At 47.5% G+C, this 17,702-nt stretch overlaps 5 protein-coding genes across 5 annotated transcripts; 3 read left to right on the top strand and 2 right to left on the bottom strand.

The window, feature by feature from the left end:
- Window positions 1–2,397: 2,397 nt before the first annotated feature.
- Window positions 2,398–3,308, top strand: LAJ45_01965 (uncharacterized protein; the record flags this gene model as incomplete). Its single annotated transcript, XM_046111557.1, has 2 exons — window positions 2,398–2,587; window positions 2,650–3,308. 2 exons carry the CDS (start codon window positions 2,398–2,400, stop codon window positions 3,306–3,308), a joined length of 849 nt encoding a protein of 282 aa, XP_045975501.1.
- A 4,912-nt stretch (window positions 3,309–8,220) lies between these two features.
- Window positions 8,221–9,974, top strand: LAJ45_01964 (uncharacterized protein; the record flags this gene model as incomplete). Its single annotated transcript, XM_046111556.1, has 7 exons — window positions 8,221–8,258; window positions 8,325–8,379; window positions 8,599–8,713; window positions 9,073–9,074; window positions 9,145–9,308; window positions 9,495–9,753; window positions 9,912–9,974. 7 exons carry the CDS (start codon window positions 8,221–8,223, stop codon window positions 9,972–9,974), a joined length of 696 nt encoding a protein of 231 aa, XP_045975500.1.
- Window positions 9,975–10,104: 130 nt separating this feature from the next.
- Window positions 10,105–11,498, top strand: LAJ45_01963 (uncharacterized protein; the record flags this gene model as incomplete). Its single annotated transcript, XM_046111555.1, has 3 exons — window positions 10,105–10,361; window positions 10,539–10,926; window positions 11,025–11,498. 3 exons carry the CDS (start codon window positions 10,105–10,107, stop codon window positions 11,496–11,498), a joined length of 1,119 nt encoding a protein of 372 aa, XP_045975499.1.
- A 2,818-nt stretch (window positions 11,499–14,316) lies between these two features.
- Window positions 14,317–15,762, bottom strand: LAJ45_01962 (uncharacterized protein; the record flags this gene model as incomplete). The annotated part of the gene is made up of 5 exons (XM_046111554.1): window positions 14,317–14,538; window positions 14,593–14,811; window positions 14,874–15,262; window positions 15,396–15,459; window positions 15,568–15,762. 5 exons carry the CDS (start codon window positions 15,760–15,762, stop codon window positions 14,317–14,319), a joined length of 1,089 nt encoding a protein of 362 aa, XP_045975498.1.
- A 444-nt stretch (window positions 15,763–16,206) lies between these two features.
- Window positions 16,207–17,184, bottom strand: LAJ45_01961 (uncharacterized protein; the record flags this gene model as incomplete). Its single annotated transcript, XM_046111553.1, has 3 exons — window positions 16,207–16,256; window positions 16,314–16,991; window positions 17,043–17,184. 3 exons carry the CDS (start codon window positions 17,182–17,184, stop codon window positions 16,207–16,209), a joined length of 870 nt encoding a protein of 289 aa, XP_045975497.1.
- Window positions 17,185–17,702: the final 518 nt, after the last annotated feature.

Raw genomic sequence — 17,702 nt, 5'->3', positions numbered from 1 at the left:
GTTGTCGTCGTCGTTCCGTCGTCGTTCGTGGATTTGAAATCTCTATCATTGGCATTCTCTAAGGGGGGGGGGGGTGACAAATCCTGCTTAGGCTTATACCTCTACCATACTTGTAACAAGCCATGCTATTAAGGCTACTACTATGTAGGCGTCATTACTTTAAGTATTTGGCATCGAATCAGATCAGATCAATAGCAACTCTACTCCAGATTTCTAATTGATCGCCGAAACGGAGTTACCAGAAGTAGCGAGGTGTGGCTTAATAATTGGGGGGGGGGGACGCATCAATGATAGTTGAGCAAGTATCTACACTTCATCTCTTTTATGTATGTACAAATAAAGAAAGGCGCGATCACGGCTATGATCAATGATCGTCTGAATCTCTAATCGCTAATTGCACCCAAAACGACCGTCCAGGTAAAAATTAAATAATTGGGGGTAGGGTAAAAAAGAAATGAGTTAAAAAAAAATAAGGCATCGTACCTGCTCTACTTTATCGTAGCCCTGTGGTATCGCCGTGCATAATAAAATTGAAGCGGGGTTTGGTCCTGAGAACAAACCTTTGGGACGGAACCGCCGGTCGTTTGTGTTCTGCTAGACATGCTCTACAGGGGAAATGATTTCCTTGTTTATTTTTACTACAACCGTCGTGCGATTATTTCCCCGGAATGCCGTCAGCCTCACGAAGATGTGATGTGTGTGAGTGTGAATTGGCACAGCAAGCACTGGCAACAGCAGCGGCTTGGTCGGATAATAATGTCTGTTTCGCAGAGAACGAGCAGACGGACAAGCAGGCAAGCAAGGGCCGAAATGAGGGTGGGTTTACATTCCGACGTGGTCTTCTCTTTCCTCTGCCTCTACATCTGCCTCTGTATGCCTCTCTATCACAGGCAGGTATGTAGTAGGCAGGCAGGATATTTCATTTCTATCTCTACATCGCGGCACATGGGGGCAACTTTCAACTTCCGTGGGAACAACAGGTCAGTTCGTACATGTGTAGACGAATAGAGTATCTAGACGAGAGTTAACCTCGCTCGGGTTCGGTCCCTGTCGGTGCCAGCGGACAAACTGAAAGCCCTATCCCTCGTCGCTCTAAATACACCCCTGTCGGATGGGACGGACTAGAGTAGACGAGAGGATCTGCCTGTCTTCCAAGGAGAGAAACAGGACCCGTTGAGAGGGGTCGGGCTCCGGTTTGTCAGCGTGTTTTGTTGTGTGTGGGGACCCTGTCAAATCACAATAGCAGGTCCAGCATCTGGGTCTCAGCTGGTCCGTGGGGAATTTGCTGTGAGTTGGGAAGAGGACCAGCATCCGTGCACAGAGATTCACTCAGATCACACACCACACACACACACACACATAGATATTTCAAACTCCCACTCGGAACTCCTGAGTCCTCGGATACTCGTGGGGGACAGGAGTTTGGGGTTTTGGTTCTTTTTTGGGGCGTGGGTGGTTGTGAATCGCAGGGCAGGACTGGTCCACAGGTGAGGGAACAAGAGATCCTCGCAGTAATGGAAATAAGGGAGCTCGGTACTTCCGTACTCCCGTAATCCGAAAATGGACATTACAGTCATCCCGACTGCGTGGGTTTGCGCCTTGTGATGATGCACCCGTAGTTAACAATTACTACCTGCGAACAAGTCCATGGATCCCGCGCCCGTTCATCAAAGCGTGAAGCGTGAGGCGTGTGTGTGAGCAGGGTGTGTGTGGGATTTGCGTTTCTGTGAGTGAGAGTAGGTCAGTTGGTTATGTTATGTGTGGGATAGCAGCTAGACTGGGTGGGTTAGTGGGAGTGGGAGTGGGACTTGCCTACTGCCCCCGTTCCATATTAAAGACCGGCGTCTGCTCCCCACTCAGTGTTCCTTCTCCCTCAACACCCCCCCTCAAGATCAATAAGCATAAGCATCATCAATATCCTACTTATCTATCGACCTATCTCTCCGCCATTTTACCTATCTATCTCCACATCGAAGACCTCCCACCACCCATTACCATTACCATTACCACCACCACCACCCCTTTCTCGATCTCATACAGACAGACACTTGCTCCTGGCACTTCCAACACAGCACAGTTGCAACATACATTACAGATATTGTACACGAGTCATAGCGTCCGCCTACCCAGCCAACCGGATCTCTGAACCCGCTAAAACCAAAGCAAGGTAAATAATTATGCGGCTCGCTGCCTACCTGCTTGCCTGATGCTCCTTCCTCCCCCCAAAAAAACTCTCCTGCAATTCTGCACTTCACCCTCCACACACACAAAAAAAAAATACCATTCGTGCACGGCCAACAACTGACTCACGCATCATAGTTAGACTCAGAACCTTACATAGCTAGTAGATAGCAGAGAAAAATAAATACCCTCGCACAACCACCTCCACACTTAAATATGTCGACACAATCCATCTACCCTACCACCTCATCGTTACAATATCAATCATCATCACATCCTTCACTACAACATAGACAGAATCCACAGAAGATGAGCATCACACAAACATTCTACCTGGCACACAAGGCCCGAGGCAAGCTCTCATCTGAGGCTTCCCGATCAGACCACAACCTCCGCCTTCTAGTCGGTTAGTAAACATACTCTCTCTCTCCAATTGTTTCTTACCCATTGCTAACTTTTACGCTACAGGACACGCAAACCTTTTGGACACATTGATGATCCACCTGTCAGAAGCCGAGCGCGACCAGGAGACCTGGTACAACAACACGGTTCGCGGAAACGAGGAGTCAAGGGAATCAGTACAGCAATGGCCTGAGACAATCCCCGAGGAGACAGAAGAGTATGGATCATTGGCCGCCGACTACGAGTCAGACTCAGAGTCGAGCGAAGAGGAGGAAGAGGAGGAGGATGAAGACGAGGAGATGATGGATCTCGACATGAGCTACGACCTTACTCTTACCCGCGAGCCATCACATCCATCAGCATACACCAAGTACTACCAGACACACGGCACCGTCATTGGCGTATCAGAAGTTGGCGAGGATGATGAGGAATATGAGGACGATTGCGATGAGGACGGCATGTTTTCTCTCACGCGAACAACATCGCACCGCCCACCTTCGCTGTGCTCCGATCTTTCGGATGACGAGGATGAAGACTCGAATCCACCTTCGCCTCCTCAGCCTACAATGTCGCATCCGCCCATGTCGCACAAGGAACAAGAACAAGCCCGCGCCTACTTTGAACACAACGATACACCAGGTCTAAGCGAAGAACGGGGATCATTATTCGAACACGATTATTTCGTACCCGATCGATCATCACCGACAATGATAAGCACTTTCTAGCGCGTTGTCTATACGATGGTCACGATTCTTGTATATTGATTGGACTTGTATATTTTTTCACTAGTTTTTCTTTATTTTTTGGTTAGGCGCGGGCATTTTCTTTTTATTCATGAGCGGGCGGGTTTTGGGCGTTACTTTTTTTTTGACATAGTAATCTTTTTATTGGGTAATCCAGGCGGTTGCCTCAGTTGTATATCTTCACAACTCACTTCTTTTTTTTTTGTAATATCTTCTGCATATCTGTGGGGTACACATTTTTGGGACTTTCTCTTATCATTTTCATTGCGTGGCTGGCATTTTTTATTTTTATTTTTTATTTTTATGGGTTTTATTTTCTTATTACGAGGTCATATGGGTTGTCCTCAAGACAGAAGGGAAATGTCTCTGCAGAGCATGTTAAAGATTGTATGGGGCTACGTCATAGCAATAGCATTGGATATCCGGTCCTCCCCCCTATGGCGGGAGTACAAGGAAAAATAACAATCTTTACATACATCTATAACTTTAATATTTTCCGTCCACTTATCATTGCCATCTTTATTTGAAACGTCCACTGCTACTATACATGTACCTCTACTATTACTATTACTACTACTAGAGCAGTATTATCTGATCTACTTTACTCTAGCTGGTAACTAGACCCTGCGTATAATGTACGTGCGTGCGTTGTTGTTGTCCATGGGGGTGGAGGCCGGTCTGGTGATTGTGGGGTAGGCGGGATGATGACTGTGACTGATATGGACACTGTAGTCACTTGGTGTAAACACAGAGCCAGAAAACACAGAGATGGAGATCAAAAAGAAACCAGTCATTTTTCGCCCATGAGATGAAGCATAATGCGGACGGATGTTCCGTGTTAATACGGGGGGTAGGGAATAAAAATAAGTACATCCCATCTACTAACGTAAATAAACTCTGCTCCTCCGGCACGGCCACCGGAAGAAGCTTGTTGTCGTGTGACAAATATTTCGAGGGGCCCCAAACAGTGGAAATGATTTCGACGACTCTGTTCCGAACCTCGCTTGATACTCTAAAAATGTACCTACCTTGTGTTGTGCGCAGCACAACAACAGTACGAAACTCCCCCCCCCCCCCCCCCCGGTTACACAGGAGGGATGTCTGTCTGGAAATACGGAGCCGCGTAACATTGAGTCAACGATTTTCCGCAGCAGCGCTTGTTTGCAAATTGGATAGTCTACATGACCCGTATGTACTTGAGTGCTTTACAGTATCTGTATCTGTTCTCAAGAGGAGGATGGAGGATGGAGGCCTAGAAGGTCGGAGGGAATTCGAAAGCATGTGGAGATTAGAGAAAGAGAGAGGGGTAAGTACCAAATTGCATCATTGTTCACATTTCTGTGCAGCATGTTCAAAAGTGTGCGAATAAAATTTTCCGCGCCCAACGCTAAACAATTGTGAATATTCTACTCTACCTACTCTATGGAGTAGCCCCGCACAAGCAGGCACGGGGGAGGAGCGGGGAGGGAGGGGAAACAATATCGTCACTGAATGACCTAGTGCATCGTCGGTCACTGTCGGATTGCTTTTGAAATGAGGTCTTCATATGGGGCCTCATAAAATTAAAAAGGGAAAGAAAAAAAATATAAACGGCGAAAAGAAAATTTTCCCACGATAGCATAGCATAGCATGGCATGGCATGGGGGAAGGAGACTTGTGGAGGCTTGTTTTTTTTTTCTTTTCGGCAGGTTTGGTTGCGGTTGTGTAAGTCCTTCCTAAAGCCGGTTGTTGTAGTTTCGTTTACGTTCGTTCGCTTCGTTCCCTTGATTTCAGGTCCGGACTCTTTGGCTCAGGGCCCTCCCCTTACCTTGCCCTTTCTCCACATCGTGTGTTACAAATCAAACAAGCGAAATGTTTGCTCTTGTTTCTTCCTTTTTTTTTTTCTGCCCTCAAAGGAAAAAGAAGGGACAGCAGCGAAATCATTTGCCGGAGTCTTCTTGTTTGTATTCGTTTTTCCTCTACCACCCCTCTTCTCCCCTCCTTCCTCCCCGCTACCCCCTCCGTCTGTCAGTCATGTCACGTCAGTTCGCTACCGGAACTTTGTTTACAGTGGAAGTTGGTCTGGTTGGTCGCGGGTTAGTCAGTGTTGCATGAGGCAATCAAGATGCGTCGTTGGTTCTACTCGTTCCCCTCATGTCCATCCTGCATGGAAGAGTTTGAAATCCAGCAGCAGCAGCACAACCACATCCTCCACGATATAGCGCAATAGGGTAGTTTCCAATGTCCCCGTACTCGCAATTTCATAGCGTTTCCGGACGCAACTGCTATTGCATACACAGAAAAAAATCGCCAAGGCTATCTTTTGTATGGCATGCAATAGTGGTCGCGTCCGGAAACGTCAAAAGACTACGAGTAGATAGAGGGTGTGTGTTTCCTCATGTAGGACGCCATCGAAAAGGGCCCTTCCCCACCTTAAGCTTGCGTGTGAGCCTATCCACAGCGCTGGAGGCTCTGACATGTTCACGATCATTCGTGATATTTTCCCGTGACATGCAGGGTGTGAAACGTTATCGACATCGTTGCTTGGCAATGAGATATGTAGCAGAGAACTCAGATTTAAAGTGACCTATGAGCTGGCTGGCTCATGGCTGTTCTAGGTTGACACCACATGGTAGTGGAGAGGTAGGTGGCTGTCCTACTCCACATACCTGGGCGCACATCATTTCCAGAGAACTGGGTGCTCACACGATGATGATATCCTTAGTGGACCAGTGTTAAGTTCTGTAGCTAGTTGGTTGGTGCATACCATCAGAACCAGCATCTGGAAGAAAAAAGTAACGAAATCAGATATATCTGCATTTTTTTTTTCCTTGCCTGTCGATATGCAGCGCCTTCTGGAGTAATGAGTGTATCAGAGTTTTTCCACGGAAGGCATACGTGGTTGACAGACACTGCACTGTGCTGCTGTTACTGTCAATGCTCCTCAAGATGTTGCCTGATTTGAATTTTTTTACATTTGATACTCACATACAAGACTACCAAGGTTTCTGACTTTGCGTGCTCCGCTCCCAGTTCCCCTCTCCTGATGTGATCGGAGACAGGGGGAATCAGACAGATGTCAGATTCAATACTGTCGGGCCGGGTCTCACATGCTTTGAGTATCTAAACCTCAATCTCCACCTGTCTTGATCATCCTGCCGAACCGGCCGATTGGGTGTGTTCCGGTCTCTCGTGGCAAGAATCATATTTTATTTTTCCACTTTTTCTATCTGATGGGTTCTGGGTGCTGGCCAGGTTGCACGCGCTGTGCTGTGAATACATGACGCTCATATCTGTATCGTAGATCTCAAAAGGTGGTTATATCACCAGGCGTCAGTCTATCTGTACTTTACTGTCTGTCGATATGATAATGAAACCTATTTGCGGCAACTAACTAACGTAGGGGGTTTATGCAGACTATATGATACAGATATCTGTTTCGGAGGGTAGTAATTCTGCATTTGCTGGATCGCATACAAGAGCTCGTTGGAGTACTAACTAGACGGGGTCTGTCTGTCTGTCTGTCTGTCTGTATGTCCGTAGGTATGTCTGTTCTGTCGTGAGACCCAGGTGTTTCTTGTGACCTTGAAATTTCTTTGATGTCCCGAAGTTACCCTCGGGCTTGCGGGTCGGTAGGACCCATCATCTGGTACTCTAGATCTCTGGGCCGCTGCTACCGATGATCAATCCCGAACCCGTACGTGAGTCCTTGTCTCCTCAAACCATTTTTTTTTTCTCCCGCTTTGCAATTTGGAAGATTCCGTTTCGTTCTTCTGTGCTCCCCTTGATGCAAAACGTTTCCGTCTCTATTTTCCGAAGAGAAAACTTCCCTATCAACGGAATTCGCTAGCTTCCTCCGAGAAGTGCACTAGACCGCTCTCTAGCTCACTTGGAAGCGGTGGGCCGTGACGGAAGTGAATCTTTTAGACTCTAGGAGATTTAAACAACGGCTAGCAGCCAATCGGAAGCCACGGGGAGCTGTGTATGTAGGAAGCAGCCTTCCATCTCCGGCCTTAGACCTTCCCTACGTGCATTCTAGCATTCTAGCCCTTAGGAGCAGGACTACATGTACCCTCTGCCAACCCAGCTTTACTCTAGAGCATGCAGGCTGTCGATTTTTTCTTACAGGCCCAAAGAAGTCTCGGGTAGGAAGGACGCTTTCTCTCGTCCCTTGCAAAAACACGTTTCTGCTCTAAGACAAGGGCCCGTTGTTTCTAATGCCCGGAAGGGGAAGTGCGCTTGCTATCCATTTGATAGTCGTAGCCGGTCCGCAGCTCAGGGTCCTTATCTAGATTTTGTTTGGACTAGCGCCAAGATCTCCCGCTTCTGAGGCTCTCAAAAAGCTTGTTTCTCCACAATCCACAGCACACCGCAGACCGTATCACGTGGGGCTGCTTGGTGGGAGCGAGTCCAACAGGAGAGTGCACCCCCAAGTGCACCCCCAAGTTCCAACCACACAGGTCCTGGATGGGGGAAGGATTCACAACAGGTCCTGACGATTCCTCGATGGGGAGTAAATAACAAAAGCCACAGATAGATGCATACTGTACAATGATAATGATAAACCGAGTCCAGCGCGTTTAGAGTCGCGGCAGTTGGGGGACATACCTACATGAATGCGTGGGTGTGGGATCCGGCCCGGGGAACACAGCAACGAACAGAGCCGTGGAGATAGGACAGTCGATCTCTGAGCGCTCGGGTTGAAGACTCCCTTTTCGCCTTTTCATGGTGTCGTGAAGTGAGTTGTCTTTTACGCACTTGACAACCCCATAACCCAGTACATAACGCCTCAATGCCGCAGATCTTGATAACAAGGCCTTCTTTCGGCAATCAGCAAAGGGGAAGTACGTCCACAGCGGTTTCAAGTTTTTCTCCACATTTCATTTTACACGCCAGATTTGTAACAGCAGCCACTATGCAGTTTAAAACTCTTTGTGTACCCATGGTGTGTATGTATGTTGAGTTCTCATATGTAGAGACGCTACGAGTCGAGGGTGAGCACTCATGGAAATATTTTAGGGGGGGGAGGACAAGGCTCGGCGAATTCCATGAAGGAATGTCTTGGGTCCACTTGGTATTTCTTGGTATTGGGACCTTCCACGCGTCCCTTTGGGGGGGGGGGGGCGGGCGGAGAAATCATATCAATCACCTCGGAAAGTAATGGAAAACATCTTCCGTGTTCCCCGAAAGTTTTGTCTAGTAATAAACATCAATATCCGTGCCTTCCTTCCTCTCTCTCTACTCGGCGTCCGCACAGCCCTCCGAAAATATAACGGATATCTCAAAGCACCAGCACCGTACGATCTGGGCGGCCGCGTGGACTGGCCAGGGGGGTGAAAGAGCTGCTGAATCGACTTCTATATACGGATTGACAGATGGATTCTGGGCTGGCCAGAATCCGATTGGGGGTTCGTCTGTGGGACGGGATATTTCACAAACCGATATGGGGTATCGGAGCCCGACCAAGAAGAGCTGATAGCCGATAATGCTTCTTCTCCTTATTCCTTTTTCTAATTCCTTTGATGCACTACCTATCCGAACGTCGTGATCAAGCGTTTTGGCATCCCACCTGACCCAATGGATTGTCGTTCCCCATTGTCGTTCCCTTCACCCCCATCCATCCCCCATCGCTGCATGATCTACCTATCCTACCTATCCCCCACTCCACTCCACAGCTAAAGCCGAATGGAATTCCCACGGAGACTCGTGAGATTATTCGCGGTACTTGACATGTAGGGCACTGGCTGGTAGAGTAGTGCGCATGCAGTTGTACGTGTAACTTCTCCTGATGGGTAGAGTAACTTGCCGTGGGATTGAGATGTAGTAATTGTAGTACCAGCCCGCTGCTTACAGCTTTCCTGGGCATCGCCGAGAACTCGTAGACTACCAGCGTGACCCCACCATTATGTCATCCACGATGCTCTCTCTCTCATTGCACCGCCTCCCCAATCAATTCAAAGTCTTGGGCGTCCTCGGAACCAGCACTGAGGTTCTGAGCCAGAGGTACAAAACCATTCATTGTCACTCGAATAATACATAGAAAGGCACATTGCAGGAAAGCAAGCCTCCTCCACCCACCCCCATTTCCTCTTTGCTACTCACCGCCGACTTTTCCCGTGATCACAAACGATATCTCGTCGTCTCGAAGCTGTAACCTCCGTCATACACCTTACATACTCGTACATACAGAGACCCTTTATTGTGTGTTTCGCGGTCCCACCTCCGTCTCTACTTACACCACGCGTCTAAATCATTCCCGTCTCCGCCTTTGCTTTCGGCCCCAATCCCCGTCTCCGCCTTTGCTTTCGGCCCCAATCCCCGTCTCCGCCTTCATCTGCTGCTGCTTCTTGGACACTTCCAAACCCCACCTAACCACTACGTATTGAGGCATTATCCCCCGTCCACCTACATCAACCATCCAGCTTCCTTCGCTCCATTCAGCCATCAGGTACATCAACCCTTATATCCTTCTGGGCGGTCAAAACATCATTCCCCCCCCTCCCCCCACTTGAAAACCCGAAGAAGGAAAGGGCCCCTGGCTCTTTGTTTTTTGGCTGGTTGTTCTTGATAGCCGTTGAGACTAAGCTTCTCGGCTATCTTTCTCAGATCGTGCACCCCTTCTTGGAAAGTCATCAGTCATCCAGCAGCTCTCCATTCGGGGAAAAGTAAAAAAGAATCAATTCTATAATTCCCAATAAAACAAACGGGTAAGAGAAAAAGGAAAGCAACAAGTGATAAAAATAATCATTAGCTGCAACGAGATTTCATTACCAACCCAGGTTTCTTTTTTCTCTTTTGGATGACTTCCTCTCCTAAGCAAGCAGCAGCAGGAGAACTTGTCGAGAAGAACGGAGCTCGCCCAGCTTCCATATCTTGGGCAAACGTCCCTGAAACACCTTCCTCTGAGGGTCGTCGACGTCGTCAATCGTCCTTAGCCTCAAGTACAGGCAGCGGAAGCGTGGGAAGTGTGGGAAGCTTGGGTGGTGTATTACCGAGCGCATCCGGGGGTTCTAGGGCTACTCGCCAGAGATCGCTATCGTCTCCGCCTCCGCCTCCGTTCGTCTAACCCTCCCCCTCACTGGTCATTTTTTTTTACCTCTCCTTACCCCCCGCATTCTCCACCCCCCCCTTGGCATTCCCTTCATTTCCCCTCAGTCATATACCCAATAATCGCGAAGCTATGTCTGCGAGTGACGTCGGACTAACACATATCAACCTGCCCGTGGACAATAGTACCTTTTTGAAACGAGTCTCTTTCGACACCTTCGATAACAAGGATGCCTCTGATTTTTCGCTCACGCTGAAATCAAAGCACAAGGACTATGCCTACACCCGACGATCGCGCACCTTTCTCTGCGGTACAGATCAGAATGATTATTCGGAATTTGCGCTCGAGTGGCTCATCGACGAGCTCGTCGATGATGGCGACGAAATCGTCTGCCTGCGTGTTGTCGATAAGGACAGCAAAATTAGCAGTGATTCTGCACTGCAGGAAAAGCAGTACCGGCAAGAAGCCAAGAAGCTGTTGAACCAAATCATAGAGAAAAATGATGAGGACAAGACAATTTCTATCATCTTAGAATTCGCCGTCGGGAAAGTACACGAGACGATCCAGAAAATGGTACGACGCCCCCCCCCCCCCCCCCCCCCCTTACCCCACCACGCAACGTTGCGTTGCGTGACTTGAAATGCTAAAATACTAAACACTCCTTCTTGTAGATTCATATTTATGAGCCAGTGATTTTGATTGTGGGCACTCGTGGTCGTTCACTGGGTGGCCTGCAAGGCCTCCTCCCAGGTTCCGTCTCAAAATATTGTCTCCAGCATTCACCGGTTCCGGTCATCGTCGTGCGACCATCATCAAAACGGGAAAAGAAGAAGGAAAAACGAAAGGCCGATCCCGGTAGAAAGGTTTACCAAGAGATATTGCAAAGCTCGGGTGAATTCATGACACACAACAACTACAGTCATGGTGGAGTTTCCGCGATTTCAGGAATTACAGAGGGCATGTCGAACACGTCGATTAGCTCACTTGGGGAAATCAGCCCGGGAACCCAAATTGACCCAGAAGTGTCCCCAAAGACCTCGATATTTGCTACCTCAGACTCGCCTTCTCCGCAATCGCTCACACCGAATCCTGAGACGACACCTATTGGCACACCGACGGAGGAGAAGCAGGAGGGAAGCAAGTGATTGGCGTTAAGATATCATACGATAAGGGTTTTTAGGATTCATGGAGTTTTTTTTTAGTTTTTTTGTTTTTTGTTTTTACTATTCTTTTTCTTTCTAAATCAGGAGGACACGGGATAAGTGATATTACATGACTAAAGACTTCCTCTTTCTCGACCACTGTACTGTTTTCGTTTAGTTGCTTTTTTATTATAGCTTTCACACCTTCAATTGTAATCATGAGGACACTGGTTGTTGCATTATGCATTGCTTCCACAAGAATTTGCTGTAAAATATCATAAATGGAGTTTTGGCAGTTTCATTAGAGCTAGGCGTTGCTTTCTATGATCTGGTTTTTGAATCCTGTACTAACTAGTCGGATCTAATCGGACCGGGATATGCATAGCCCTGGGAAACCTCTTAAAACCAGAATATCTGGAGCATAGCTAGGTGCAGAGTGAACTGTAATTTGGAGACGAAAGTGCATATGCAACTTTGGCCCGGCGTAAGGACGGAAGCTTTACTCTGTTTTCACCCGCACAGCAACCATTAGCCGTGTCATGTGACCTTGAAGTCTATCAGCCTTTTACTTTCTTCATCCCCTCTGCCAAAGCCTGGGTCACACACCAGTTTCAATCGAAAACCGTCGGAAACTAACCCCGGATATCCCGCAGTGTTAGCCCGGAAACCCCACAATTCAGCCGCTTTTCCCTGTCTAGGGAAAATGCTTATCCCCTCCATAACTTCTCCCTCTCCCATATCCGGCTGTTTCCCCCCCAAAGAGGCTCGGTGTGATGGGACAACGAAACGAAACCGCAAGACCAGACGATAACGGATAGACGGGCGGACGGACGGACGATAAATGCAAACAAGCTCAATGCAATGCACTTGACGGTATGATAAGCGAACGAGACCGGAGAGACCGTTGTCTAAATCAGTACGAGGCCCTACTTGTGTGGATCATGCAGGTTATGTTGGGGTACAGAATGAGTGTTGATCTGGGTCCCGTGAAAGTTGTGCGGCGAGCCTACCTGGCTAGAGTTATTGGAAAAACGGTTTTGTGAATGATTAGGTATGTCACACATTGAGTGTTGTTGTGAATTGGACCCTGAAGCAGGATCTGCGAATGATATTCGAATGCAATATGGGACATGCGCATAATTTCAATCTGGGACCTTGTACAGTATTGCATTGGGGCCCGCGGTTACACACTATAATTCCTGCCATGGAGAAGGGAGACTTAATATCAATAGGCCTTTTAAATTATGAAGATCCTCACTGTGATTTCCAGGGTGCTTGGCCTGTGCCATTATTTGGATGTTGTACCGATCATGGAACATCACTCGGTATAGCCGAGGTCTGGAATTGGCCGGCGGTAATATGAAACTGTGCCACATCGACGGTCCATCAGATCTTTATTATTTTGGCGCCGAGTATATGTGCCACACACTCCCATTTACACATTCAAGCCATAATCAATTGGTACAAACAAAAGACGCAATGGCGCTCCCTCGTGTGCCACACCGTTTATATAGCCTAAGGATGTATGTGGCTCACGCTAGACGCCGGATTAGACTATGCGAAGCTTCAAAGGGGTACTTGAGGGCGGCACTTCGTGCCCCACAAAGGTTATAGATCTTGGTAGACGCCGGATTTAGATCATGCAAGACAACTGCATCTTACAATACGGAAAAGACAAGTTTCTCGTCAAAGTAGTGGCACCAACAAGGTAGGTCATGATGAATGACCTTTGACTTCCTTCTAAAGGGCACGGCGCTTCATGACAGGGCGTTGACTTGTTTCGTAAATAGCTTGACCTCGACTTGATTTAATGGACCCTAACGTCCCTTGCGTTGTTGACCTGATGAGTTGAAAGGAAGAAACAGAACCAATGGACCTTCATTAACTCGGAGGTTCTTGTCCACACCTCTGCACAGGTAATGTTAGCGTTGATGCTGGAAGCAGGTTTTTAACCAGATTCTGTTCAACGTGGGCTGCTTAGCTTTAGAAACAATACATCCCACAATGTACTCATCCCTTAAGCTGTCGATGCTGACCCCCCTATAACAGAGGAATTAAATTTGTATGAGAGATCTATTATTTGATAAGAGAGATAACGGGATCCGTTAGTAAAGTCACACCGAATTTGCTTTTTTTTTTTGGGGGGGGGGGGGTCAGCATTTTCGCGACAGCTTAAGGGTTATATAATAGAGCGTTTTAGCTGCGCCAGTTGAACAGAAAGTCGAGCACTTGGACAGAAAGTCCTGTACCTCTTATTGGCTGAATCCTTGCAAGTCTTTGCCTAAAATAGTTAGAATTTCTATCCAACCTGTCCGACTTCCTGTTCAACTGGCACAGCTAAAACGCTCTAATGCAGACGGTTACTTTATTCATGAGTTATCACTCGGCGAGGATAATCTAAAAGTTGAACAAAGAAGCTAGACTCGAATTATATAGTCTCGTCTTAATATAATTTGCGTGCAACGGCTCCGAATTGCATATAGCCGTTGTATCACCGAATGATATCATATGAACTTATCACTCTGACCATGAAGGGCGCTTCTGCATGTGTATGTATTTGGCGCAATTTAAATTTATCGTCGTATACGCCACTAAAAACACTATGGGACAGACTACACAGAAGGAGCCAAAGCCGGGAAAACAAATATCCAACGAAAAAAATAAAATAAAAGAAATCCTAAAATCTACTCCGCATAAGGCCGCATTGAAACAAGTTATTACTAGAGCTAAAAATAGTCAACATAGAAAAAAAGAATAAATGTTAGGCTTTGAAAAAGCAATAAACCAAAGAATTTTGGACGTGGCTTTAATAGATACCAGTCTACATGCAAACCTCATGATACGGTGCCCAAACCTTCTCCTTCTTCTTCCCTTTCTTCTTCCCACCTGCACCTGCACTTACCCCACCAATAGGTTCATCTATCTCAACAAGTATAGTATCTCTATTCCGGACAACAGGTAGTTCTACCTTGCTACCCGCTGTCATTTTCCCGCACTTTTTACAGGGGGCGGAATATATAGTTATATAGGTCGTGAGCATTTCCTACGGTATGATTAGATAATGCACTAGGTTCATAGGATATGGGACAAGACATACCAAAAGGAGCTGGAGATTCCCAGCATTTGGCCTCGTAGTGATGCTACGGAGAATGGAGGTGTATAAATGGGGCGTTGCTTGCTCGGGCTTTTTCGCATTGGTCACTGAAGACACGATAAATCGCCTTGCGGCCGAAGATGGGTCCGTAATATCATGTGTCGGCGAAGATGACGGGATATCGATGGTGAATAGTAGGTCTGCCGGCGGTGGTAGTGTAATCTATAAAAGTGCCCGGGGGCTTAGAAAATCAAATAAGCAGGCATAGTTTAAGGTTAAATTACCTTGACCGTCCTTCCTGAGTCCTTCACCTCTATATCAATCTTCAGTCCAGCGTCGTTTCCCTTGAATGCCTCGAGTAACCCATCGACGTCCTCCTCTTTTGTATCTTCCACGACCTCTTCTTCCTCAATCTCTTCTTCGTCGCCTTCTTTCATCTCTGTGTCCTCGTCTTTCTTTTTTGCCACTTCGATGGCTTCTTCTTCTTCTTCTCCATCGTCTGGATAGAACATGTCGTAGACCGACACAGCTTGAATCCCCTGAGGGTTTTTTGCTCGCGACTGGTTGGCGTGTTCGAAGACGCCTGCTGAATCGACGAATAGTTTATTGAATGCGAGAACTTCTTCGGACGCGCCTCGGGCGCGGGTCGAAAGATCTTCATATAGTTCTGCGGCTGTGAGCACCGAGGTCAGTGACTGTTACTTTATCGCAAGGTAATATGCACTATTGATTTGATCACATCTCCAGGATTAAAGATTGTGGGGTAGTTAATCGGGCTGGAGACGGGAAGAGGGGGGTCGGCTCACGGGAAGGATGGCTCGTCGACAACGGCAACGTCAACCGCGGGATCACAGTGCGAAGGCTAATCAACTACATGCCCATGAAGTGGTTAGCTCCGCAGGCGACGAATTTTTTTTGTTCCTATTTTTTTTTCCCCCTACGGAGAACGCGGGGGAGGGGACGGGATTGGGTGCGAACCTTGGAATGGAGATCATCAAGACGCTTCAGCGCGTCTACTAATTTCTCGTCTGTCCATTCCCCAGATTCTTGGTTTTGGTTTGGATGCTGGTTTTTCTGGGGGTTCTTCTTCTGTTGGAGCTGCTGTTGCTGCTGTTGAGCTTGTTGTTGCTGGACTGGGGGAGGAACTGCGATGTTTACAGGTGGCTTCGACATTATTACTATTACTGTTGTTTTGTGTTGGGGGCGACGCGGATATGAGTGCAGATCAGGTAGAAATTCCTTGAACTGGTGGCAGAGCTCTGAGTTAGCGGCGGGAGGGAGGGTTGGTGGGATGTTGTTCCTGGATCCTTGGCAGTCACCCGAAGATACCGATTGACGTGTCTTACAACTACATGCTTTACAGAAAGGGGTGAATGCAATTGGGGATCGTATTGGCGATGTATTTAGGGGTCTCTGCTACAATATCTTAACGAATATCAATTACGCCTGTGCATTGTAACCTCTCGTTTAGCTTTCACGGTTGTTGGTATATAATAACCCTAACCCTTTCTAGTGTTCAGAAAGACGACCGCTATGAAATGGTAGCAATTGCATTTACGTCCGTGGTATTTATGCGAAAGCATTGATAATTATCCGAAGATCAAAATATCCGTTTAATCATTCCCCAGTCCATTGAGGCTTCTTCTTCTCAGCAAAAGCGGTCATGCCTGATCATTGATACTGTTAGCAGCTGATCCTGGGGAAATCATATGAAGTCAACTTACCAATCTTCTGGTCTCTTGTGGCAAACAAAGACTGGAATACCCTCCTCTCAAACTTGACCCCCTCACTCAATCCGTTCTCCATGCTCTGGTTAACCACTTCTTTTGCTGCCTTTACTGCCAATCTCCCGTAGCTTGCAATAGTCTCCGCGGTGTCTAGGGCACCCTCCACACACGCCTCTGGGGTTTCAAACACCCTCGCAGCAAGGCCCCAACGTTCAGCCTCCTCTGCAGAGAAGTTTTTTCCTGTAAGGATAATTTCCATAGCTTTCGCCTTCCCAATTGCCCATGTAAGCCTCTGAGAACCACCAGCACCGGGGATGACGCCGAGTTTGATCTCCGGTTGCCCAAATGTGGCCTTGGGACCACAATAAAGGATATCTACCATCATGGCGAGCTCACAGCCTCCACCGAGAGCGTATCCATTGACAGCAGCAATAATAGGAATGCTGATCTGGGTGAGCTCGGACCAATTCTTGATGAAGTCGTTTCCGAAAGCACTGGCAAAATTGAGATCTTTCATCTCTTTGATATCAGCACCAGCAGCAAAGGCCTTTTCATTACCGGTGATAACAACGGCACCGGCTTCCTTTGAAGCCTCGAAGGCTCTGAGAGCGGCATTGAGCTCGGTCATGAGAGGAGTAGAGAGGGCATTCAAGGCCTTTGGGCGGTTGAGTGTGACTGGGGATTGCTTAGCAACAAGTAACTGATTATTAGGATGGGATTATTTACTCTGGCCAACTCCTGGCCTGGGAGTAGAGATTAAGATATGTTCATAACTAGCTTCTGCTGGAGTAGACATTTGACGAACGGTCGCAATACGAGGAATGGTAAATCGAAGAGTAGAAACAGGCCTGAGGGAGCGAGCGAACATGATGGTGCTAAGTTATAAAAAGTGGGGATTGATAGTAGAAAAGGAAAGGTATCAGTTTCGGGATACCACTCGTAAATGTGAGGAGGTGGGAGTGGTGCATATCCATTTCCATGGTATCGGCGCGTCGGTACAAATACTAGTGACAGTTACTGCAAGTGAACTCCCGTGACTCGGCGGACGCTGCGGGGAACCGTAGAAAGCCGAGGGAGGAAAGGATAGAGCTTATTAACTACATGTACCGCAGTTCCTTCTCTAGAGCAAGGCCCTGGTGTTTGGTTGCTGTTGCCTGGGCAATATTGATTGCGTCACAAAGCTATTGCGGGCTGGGAGTGATACATTTTGACAATGTGCACAATACCCTTGTTTTCTGGAACAGGGCTATGCAACTTTTATGTCTCTGAAGACGTTGCCTCCCACAAGACACAGGACAAGACCTGTTCCACCTAAAATTGCTTTCCCGACATTCTTTACTTACAGCCTCGTCGCTCTTTCCTTCACAAAGAAACACCAAACGGAAA

This window comes from Morchella importuna (assembly GCF_003444635.1).
Source record: "Morchella importuna strain M04M26 chromosome Unknown Morimp01GS003, whole genome shotgun sequence".
Lineage (NCBI taxonomy): Eukaryota > Fungi > Ascomycota > Pezizomycetes > Pezizales > Morchellaceae > Morchella > Morchella importuna.
Note: the sequence above shows the minus strand (reverse complement) of the source record. Positions and strands in the feature narration are given on the sequence as shown.